Here is a 9858-nt window from a genome sequence, read left to right on the forward strand (position 1 = left end):
ACATCAGCCCAAACATATGCTCCTACCTTTGGCTCCCAGCCTCCACTCCTGGACATTTTGTCCAGGCCTGGCAGGTAAAAACTGACTTTGTGTCACCCTCAGACTGGCCTGGAGCTTCCATTAGTTTTCTTATTCTGATAGGTTATCTAGAATGACAGCTTCATTGAAGACAGTTCATACTACTGGTTAAGAGCAGGATGCTGTTACCACTTCTTCTGTGGCTTCATTTCTTTCTCCTATGGTTAATCATGTGTAGTTTGGTTGAGTTAAGTTTTAAGAACTTGGTAGTATTTATGTATCTTGATCTGATGTGTTTTTTTTCCCAGAAAGACAGAGAGCACATGCAGGGGGAGGGTGGCGGGTGAGGAGAGGAGAAGCAGAAGGAGAAAGAGAATCTTAAACAGGCTCCATGCCCAGCATGGAGCCCAACATGGGGCTCTATCTTACAACCCTGAAATCATGACCTGAGCTGAAATCAAGAGTCAGACACTTAACAGACTGAGCCATCCAGGCACCCCTTGATCTGTTTTTATGAGGAACACTTTTCCCATTGCCCTTTATTCCTCACAGGAAAGAAGAGATCCCTCCCAAATCACAACCAGTCTCCTTACCCGAGGAATTGAATCGGGTTCGATTATCACGGCATAAGCTAGAGCGTTGGTGTCACATGCCCTTCTTTGCTAAAACGGTCACAGGATGTTTTGTACGGATTGGCATTGGAAACCACAACAGCAAACCAGTTTACCGGGTTGGTGTTTCTTTCCATGGACAATTGTCCATGTTTTAAATATAATGATTCTCAACTGGGAATAGGAACTGCTGAATAAGTCTGTCACTTTTCTGCTACTATTTGATGGGAAAATAGACTCTAATTGAAATGCCTGTAGAATAATGACACCGAGGTAACCAGAGATCATGCATGACCTGCTGCCAGAGACTCTTTGGAGCCCAGTGGAGGGGGCTTGGACATACAATAACTTTCTTTATTTTCCTTTCATATAAAAGCGAGAAGGGAGACATTTAGGGAGTATTCATTGGGAGTTACATAATCTGGAAGCTTTTTCGTTCATTTGAAAAATAAATGAAAATTTTCCATGTTACATAGTAAGTGACTTCTAAAACAGAATTACATTGAGGTTTAAAAACAAACACAAAAACACGAAGAACCACCCTCCAACTTAAAGGAGGTTGTTTTGTGAGTTCTGGGACTGCTTCTATGATCTGGATGGCTGGAACATAGCCACTAAGGTTTTTTTTTTTCCTTTCTGTTTTTGTTTGGTTTAGCGTGGGGTGTATGGTTTTAGGTGTTTATCTCCTTCTGTGAGGACCAGCAGCCATTCTGTGTCCCAGAAAGCTTGACAGAAACTGACCTCCATGGTCTTCGTATTTGGTTGATAAAACTGACCTCTGAAATCCCAAGTATGTCCACATAGTAAGGTAGAATGTAAGTGGGAGGAGAAGCTCCTAACAGGCCCACCAGGCTAACCGCCTCCTCTCCTGGCGCTTGCGCACTCTGCGTGCAGGACTTCTGGTGCTTGGCCATCTGGGTTCTAAACCTGAGGAGGGTGCCCAGAATACCTGGCAGCTGTGGGGTCCTCTCAGTGCAGGGTCACTTGTCCACAGTAGGTTGGTAGAGCCAAAGAGAAGGTGGTGTGGAGAGCTCTGAAAGAGTCTGTTTTTCTGTCCTTTCATATAGGTGGCTGAGATCACAGGTGTTGTGGAAACCGCTAAAGTTTACCAGCTTGGTGGCACCAGAACAAACAAAGGGCTACAGCTACGGTAGGGGAGGTGCCATTGTGGCAGCTTCTGCTTCTGCTGTGCACAGGCACTACCTGTTGGGGCTGCCATGCTCACCCAGTATGATGTTTCAGTGAATTTCTGTTGTTCCCCAAGGGTACTTGGAGGGAAGCTTATTCTGCCCTTGCCTGTAGGGAAAGGTAGGGTATCTCTGTCTGTCACACGGGAAATCCAGGACAAGAAATGGTAGGACATAGAGTAGGAAAAAGGCGGGTTGTGAGCTCCCGCCTTGTCCAGATCCCTGCAGGCAATTCCTTGGTGACTATGGTCAGGTGGCCTGCTTCTGGTCCTGGCTCTGTCACTAACTAACCTGGTCTTTGACGAGTCGAGTCAAGTCACCTTTCAGGACTTAGTTTCCTTTCAGTCACATGATACTGAGTGCCTGCTACATGCCACGGTTCTGGGCATCAGGATAGAGGCAGAAATATAGTAGGCACATGCAAATCCCTGCCCTCGTGGAGCCTGAAAATTCTAGAGACCCTGTATCAAAAGGAACAGAAGTAGTTTACCAGGATCATTGCAAATAGCAGCTAATAGATTCAGCTGTCCCATGGCCTAATTTAGTCTCTGTGGTCTCCATTCCCTTCTCCTGTCCCCACCATCTTTCCAGGGCTGCTTTAAAAGAGCCAGTTGAGATAGGCAGTGACCATGACATGCAGAGAATGACTATCCCTAGGAGAATGGCACTGACTCACCTAACTTCACCAGCATAGGGGTCAGTCAGAAGGCAATGTGCCTTCTCTCTAGGGAATGGTGTTTCCTTGCCATTCAGAGAGCTACATAATATTTTATATTATCGATGCCTGTTGACTATGACAGATTTTATTGTAAATGGACTTTTGAAGTACTGGCCAAGTCCAGTTTTTCCCCCAGTGCCAGCTATGATTCTTTTATCCTGGCTGCCTGTTAGAACAGCCTGGGAGGTATTGTTTATTTAATTTCATTGCCTGGCTCTTACTCCCAGAGATTCTGATTCAGTTGAACTAGAGTGGTGCTTTGACATTAGAATTTTCACAGATCTTCCTAGGTGATTTAATTTTTTTTTTATTTATTTATGATAGTCATACAGAGAGAGAGAGAAAGAGGCAGAGACATAGGCAGAGGGAGAAGCAGGCTCCATGCACCGGGAGCCTGACATGGGACTCGATCCCGGGTCTCCAGGATCGCGCCCTGGGCCAAAGGCAGGCACCAAACCGCTGCACCACCCAGGGATCCCCTTTCTAGGTGATTTTAAAGGGCAGCCAGGATTGAGAACCACAGAGATAGGTGGTTCATAGTCTGGTTGGATTGCTTTGCTGTTACTGCAGGTAACATACCCATTCTTGGAGTTGCTGTCTCTTTTTTGTGTAGGCATGGCAACGACCAACGAGTATTCCGTCTAGAGTTTGTCTCAAACCAGGAATTCACCGAAAGCGAATTCATGAAATGGAAAGAAGCGGTAAGTGGGTAGATAACACCTGGCAGTTCATGAAAACCCTGAGAAAGTCTCCAGAATCTCTTACTAATAACCTTTTATTATGTTTTGGTCTAGATGTTCTCTGCTGGCATGCAGTTGCCCACTCTCGATGAAATCAATAAAAAGGAATTGTCTATTAAAGAAGCTCTTAATTATAAATTCAATGATCAGGACATTGAAGAGGTAAGAAACCTGGTACCCCAGAGACTAGAGGTTCAGTAAGAACTAGTATTAGAGAAAGAGAACATGACTTTCTTTTCTTTCCCTGTATCTTGACATTTTTAGTTGTGCTACTATTGCATAAGGATGGGAGAATATTGATGTTACTACCTGCTTTATTGTTCATCCAGATTTTCTCTCTATTCTCATTTGAAGTCATAGAGTAAAGAAGTGTATTTGGAGTTCAGGGATCTGTATTCTGCTAGGCTTGGTCCTTCAAGAGTTTCCTTTCTCCAAAACATTTTGGTAAAATTCTTTGATCTCTGTTCTCTTGGACAGTGGCTAGCCTTACAGTACCAGGTCCTTGGGCTGCTGCTGTTTATTGGTGCATGTTCCTTCAGACTGTCCCAGAAGAATCTCCGTGACCCTGGAAACAGCATAGTATCCCTTGGAATGAACTCGCTCTCTCTCTCTCTGGGGCATGACACTGCTGTAGGAAGAGCCAGCCCCCTTTTAACTAGCTGCTTGCCTCCAAATGGGCTCACTTAGCCTGTCTACAGAAATAGTTTAGGAATACCTCACTGCTGGTATCTCCTCTCTGGTACAGATTGTAAAAGAGAAAGAAAGGTTCAGGAAAGCTCCACCCAACTATGCTATGAAGAAGACTCAGCTGCTAAAGGAAAAGGTGAGGACTTGCATGTGAGCCCCCTTCCTTGTCTTGTAAGATGTGGAAATCAGACTTGTTCATTCTCTGCTCGGTTAGTGGTGACTGGATCGGGCTCCAGCATAAGCAACATGGTGCTTTCTTGGCCCCTGGGCAGCATCCCTTGGCCATTTTCCTTTCTATAAATTGAAACTGATCGTGTCCATTCCATTCTCGTTACTTCCTAGTCCCTTTAGTTTTATGTCTAATAAGCCAGAACTCAGGGTCCTCTCAACACTAACTAGGTCTGAACAAATGATATTGCCAAGCCCAACTGAGGTGGGGACTTTCCATTCTTCACATCAGGATAGGGTTGAGCCTTGTTAGGGTGAGTGAGCCCCAAGAGACCTGGATTCTAAGATTAATATTACAAATTGCTGCTGCCAGAGGCCCAGGGCCAGTTAGCTATATGGCAAGGTGTTAAGTGCTGTAATAAGAATTACACTTTGCATTTGTATAGTTTGTTTTCAATGTTCTTTTGTATTTCCTGTCATTTGTTTGTCACATGCGCTGTCTTGCCTGGGCTGGAAGTAAGGGGTCACTTGATACAGAGCCCATCATAGCCAACAACTCACATATGTCTCTGTGTGCAGGCCATGGCTGAGGACCTGGGGGATCAGGACAAGGCCAAACAGATCCAAGACCAGCTGAATGAGCTGGAGGAGCGAGCAGAGGCCCTGGACCGTCAGCGGACCAAAAACATATCTGCTATCAGGTGTGTTACAGAGCCTGTTTCGGTTGGGCTCCTACTCTGGACCCACAGACCTTGCCACAGTTATCAGCCGAGCCTGTGGCCTTACACATGTGCTGCCTCCGTCTGGCTCCAGGGTCAGAGCTGAGTGGTTCCCTTCCTCCTACCACAGCCCATTGACTCACCCTTTTACTCACCCACAGTTACATCAACCAGCGGAACCGGGAGTGGAACATTGTGGAGTCTGAGAAGGCCCTTGTGGTGAGTAAGACAACTTGATTTGGATCACTGAAAACAATTTTAATTAATAAAATGATACGAGGGGTGCCTGGGTAGCTCAATCATGATCCCGAGGTCCTGGGATTGAGCTCAGCAGGGATCCCGAGGTCCTTCTGCTCAGCAGGGAGCCTGCTTCTGCCCCTCCCCACTGCTCATGCTCCTTCTGTCTCTCAAATAAATAAATACATTCTTTAAAAATAATAATAAAATGATACAAAATCTTCTATATACCTTGCTCCAGTTTATTTTTTTTTACTTACTGAATAACATGTACACTTCGCCTCCGCATGCTATGGGCACACATATATCCATGGGATGTACTGATTGATAATGAAAAGCAACAGTCTTCTGCCCTTCTCACCCTTCCTGCCCCTTAGCTTCTACTCCACAGGTGTTCATCTTTAGGGACTTCTAGTTTTGTTCTTTCAGGTGTTGTCCCCATATCTGCTCTGCTGTTCTTGAAGGGAAGAGGATAATAGACTTTTGACTTTTTTTTTTTTTTAGCCCTTGCAAGGACTGTTATTTATATGTAAGCTTAGGATAAACGAAAGGTGAGGAAAAGGAGACAGTTCTGTATGTATGCTCTCCGTTTCAGGCTGAAAGTCACAACATGAAAAACCAACAGATGGATCCCTTTACCAGGCGGCAGTGCAAACCTACCATCGTTTCTAATGTGAGTGCCTAAAGAGGACATTTTTAGTCAGGACCTAGATTCTAGGACATAAAATGAATTCCATTAGGAGATTAATAAGGAAGTTAAAAATAATGTTGTCTTAGTGGGATTTGCTTACCTCAAACTCTTGGGTCTGGCTACCTCCTTTTTTAAATCTTGCTATAGGACACAGGTAGCGAAAACCTGGCATGGATTTGTAGAAACCTACGGCCTAACCCCTCCTGTGTCAGGGTGGGTTTACCAATGCAGCAAGACATTAGGAACATGTAGGCTGAGCCACCTAGGACCAGGCTGGCCTGGGCTTCAAAGATTTTATTGCCTCTCTTTGCTGCCTTGAAGAAAACCCCACTGAGCTGCTGATGGGTCCACCGTGGTGCTTGTGATGTTAGTGGTAGTCGATGGGAAAGAATCTGGCATAGCACTGTGTGAGTGTTAAATAATCTCTAAAATAACTCAATTTCTCTCTCAGTCCAGAGACCCAGCTGTTCAGGCTGCCATCTTGGCCCAGCTGAATGCAAAATATGGTTCTGGAGTGTTACCAGATGCTCCAAAGGAAATGACCAAGGCAAGTGCAGTACTGCCCCGTGGCCTGCAGAGCAAGGCTACTGGCCCAGACACTTGGCCTAGGTTAGGCCTGATTGTTCCCACGTGGAGGAACTAGCATCCCACTTGCAGCCCTTTCTCCATCCTGATTTTTTACAATTGTAATAAACAGCTACTGAGTTTTAGTCAGCCACCTAAATGCTAAGCCCAGCACCACTATTAAACTAAGGCCTTGATTGCAGCTTTAGGCAACTGACATCTAGCCCTCTGATCCACATTTTCTCGTGTGTAAAATGGGGATAATACTCTATCCTGCTGCTTCACAGGATGATTAGGAGAAGCTGATGACACATAAGGGTCAGATGTTTGTAAAGGTGAAAAGCTCTTTGAAAACTAAAATGTTAAACAGAGAAACTGCCCATTTAGAAGCAGAGTTCTTTGGGGTTTTTTTTTTGTTTGTTGGGGTGGGGGGGTTGTGTGTGTGTGTGTGTGTGTGTGTGTGTGTGTAAGTTAGGTCTTTTCCTGTGGAGCCCAAACTATCCCAGGAATTTCTGAAATCTTGGGTCAGAAGGTAGCTTATTGTCCTGACCCCCTCCTCAGCCCCCCACACTATAGACACGAGCCTTCCCTTTCCTCTTTTAGGCTTCAGAAAAGAAACCTTCTTATGGCCTCTCCTGTCTTCCCTCTGAGAGAATCAGAAAAAGGGCCTTAGGAAAGAGATCTGATGAACTTGAGCAAGAGCTTTTTTTTCCATTAGTGCTGCTGCTTCTTGAAGTCCACTTGCATTCATACTTCTATAATTAGCTTTTCTCTTCACATTGCAGGGTCAGGGCAAGGATAAGGATTTGAATTCTAAGTCAGCCAGTGACCTCTCAGAAGATTTGTTCAAAGTACATGATTTTGATGTGAAGATTGATTTACAAGTTCCCAGCTCAGGTAGGTGAAGGTGTGGGGGTGTGCTGATGGCTAAGGACCAGAGGGCACCATGGCTGCCTCAGCCAGCAGGGGGCCCCGTTGTTAGGAAGAAGTGCCTTGACGTGCCTTAGGGAAGAAGTGCCAGTGTCTGATTCTCAGTATTTACAGAGACTGGAGTAAGCTGGGGCACAGGTGTATTTTGGGAGGAGTAGGGACAGGCAGCCAAGCAACCAGAAGGGGTGAAACGCAAGATGAAGAAGGCTTTGTAGGCTCCTTAGATGCTGATTTCCTCTTCTTTCCCACAGAGTCAAAGGCTTTGGCCATCACCTCCAAGGCTCCACCAGCCAAAGATGGGGCTCCAAGGAGATCTCTAAACTTGGAAGACTACAAAAAACGACGAGGGCTTATTTGAGCGCACCCAGCCTGCTGCTTCTGACCCTGCATGCCCCATCACAGTGTCCTCTTTTCCTTTGATTTGCCCTCTTTGGGCTGGAGCAGCAGTAGAACTGGGAAGAGACTCTAAACTGCCAGTCATCTGTAATATAAACCATTTGCTGTATAGACCTCCCTTGTCTGCACCATCTCCCACCACCCCCCAGGCCTCTCACCCGGTGTGGGCCTGGGCTCTCTTGGGCTTTATCCATGTCTTTAGATTTGTGTTTGCCTTTTTTTTTTTCTCTTTTTGTTTTTTTTTTTTTAAACCAGCACAGTTCATTGGCCACTCTGCACACATTCAGTATTAGCGTGGAGCTGGGATTCTTGCTGGAGCCCCTGGTGGCGACAGCAGCAGCACTAGGCAGCCACCTCCATGGGCTGCCTTGGACCCAACCATTGAACATTTGGCACCGGACCCTCGTGGAGAGAGTGGGGACTGGGCACCTGCAGTCCTCCTTCCTCTCTCCTCATCTTCCTCTTCTTCCCATCTCTGCAGAAGAGAGGTTTTCAAATCCAATTTAGTTTCCAAAAAGTGTACATTTGTGGGGAGGGAGGGGGGGGCTATTTGAGCGAGCGAGTGTGTGTGTGCGTGTGTGTGTGTGTGTGTCTGTGAGTGTGGATTTTTTTATCATTTTTTTAAAATGCAGTACTCTTTGTATCAGTCTGTCATGGGTCTGTAGCTGTTTCAGATTTTTTTTCAGCTGTACTCGAGCATCTGAAACTGCAAGAAAGAAACTCATTAAATGTGATTCTTCTTACTAAACAGGCCTGACTGCTGTAGCTGTGTGACATCTCCTCCCACACACACCCCCCACCTCAGAGAAGGCACCCTAGTTTGGCCCCTGCCCTGTAGGCTGTGTCCCGGCAGGTGGGAGGGAAGCCCACAGCCAGGTACCCAGATAGGGCAGTGCAGGTGTCTTGCTCAACCCATGGGTACAGCCCACAGCTTCTTGGCTGAACATAGTGTGTCTTTTCCCCGCCCCCATGTACTTGTCTCTTCCTAGTGATTCTGTTTTTGCTGTTTCAGAAAGAATAATATTTTGTTTTGTTTTTAAGAGAAAGTATTCAACGTGAATGTGGAGAGAACGAACACAAAAAGATTTAGGTTGCAGATGTTACAAGCATGTGCAGTTTTGTGTGTGTATACATATATATATGGTAAGCATATATATTGTGCAGCTAGGGTGAAGCCAGCAAAGAAGTGTGTATGTCTTTATGAAATGTTTGAAAAGAGATAAGCTGACTGCTTGATAATCATTCTCAGGTGTAAAGCTCCAAGTGTAAATAAAAGTGGCATTTAACAAATCTTTTCAGAACAAAGTACAGCTGACTATATATACCAAGAACTAAGCTAAAGAAACAGCTGAGAGCCGCTGAGTCCCACAAGAGGGAGAGGAACTTACAAGCTTTGCTTTGTGCTTCTTCACCCTACTTTTCTGTAAGGAAGTGGGATGATGGGAAATCATGGACTTAAGTTGTATTTAAACGTAAAAATGAACTTGGTGACTCTTCTGGGTTTAGTAGAGCCTCGGTGTTGCTTTAACTTAGTTTACACTTTTTTATTTAAAAAAAAAAGCAGCAATGGATGGTTTTTTTTTAAAGTATTGTGACTGTAAAATTGGTGAACTGTGACTGTAACATAGCTCTGTGGTAGCTGTGACGCAGTTCAGTTGGGCAAAGGTGGGCAATGGACTCATTAAAATCATATATACTTGAATAGTCCATTGACCGAAACCCTTTATAGACTGTTGTGTAAATGTGGAATCACAGACTGCTAAACATTGCTCGGACTCCGGCAGAGTCCTGGAAGCTGCTGGGACCTCTCCTATCATGACGAACCTGGACTGTTTTTTCTTTCTGGTTTTAAAAGACATGAAATTATAGAATCCATATAATTTGCTGGAGTCATTCTGATCCACCATGTAGATCTGTATTTAGTATCATTTGGATTTGGAGAAGTGTCGATTACATTATGGCTGTGTAATAAAATTTTTATTAAAACTGCATCACACTGTAGCCACTTTGCCACTACCTCCCCACATGCAGCTACTGGAACTTTCTTCTGAGACACCAACACACAGCAAGGAGAAAAGCCAACCAACTTATCACCTGAGTAGTCTCCTTCCTTGGTGATTGGAGTCAGGACTGAGAACTTGTCTCCAATCTCAACTGAGGCAGAGCCTCTGACTCGAGATCTTGATTGACCA

The 9858-nt window shown here is 45.1% G+C and overlaps 1 protein-coding gene across 1 annotated transcript in view; it reads left to right on the top strand.

Annotated features, from left to right (window-relative positions):
* Positions 1–8414, top strand: part of RTF1 (RTF1 homolog, Paf1/RNA polymerase II complex component) — a 54722-nt gene extending 46308 nt beyond the window's left edge. The window contains exons 8-18 of the mRNA XM_072808863.1: positions 571–748; positions 1697–1779; positions 3148–3235; positions 3329–3436; positions 4020–4097; positions 4709–4830; positions 5010–5067; positions 5681–5758; positions 6228–6323; positions 7126–7237; positions 7522–8414. Of these exons, the coding sequence (XP_072664964.1) occupies positions 571–748; positions 1697–1779; positions 3148–3235; positions 3329–3436; positions 4020–4097; positions 4709–4830; positions 5010–5067; positions 5681–5758; positions 6228–6323; positions 7126–7237; positions 7522–7628 (1108 nt within the window). The 3' untranslated portion in view covers positions 7629–8414. The remainder of the gene's footprint in view (positions 1–570; positions 749–1696; positions 1780–3147; positions 3236–3328; positions 3437–4019; positions 4098–4708; positions 4831–5009; positions 5068–5680; positions 5759–6227; positions 6324–7125; positions 7238–7521) is intronic.
* Positions 8415–9858: the final 1444 nt, after the last annotated feature.

The sequence above is a fragment of the Canis lupus genome, chromosome 32, assembly GCF_048164855.1.
Source record: "Canis lupus baileyi chromosome 32, mCanLup2.hap1, whole genome shotgun sequence".
Classification (NCBI taxonomy): Eukaryota; Metazoa; Chordata; class Mammalia; order Carnivora; family Canidae; genus Canis; species Canis lupus.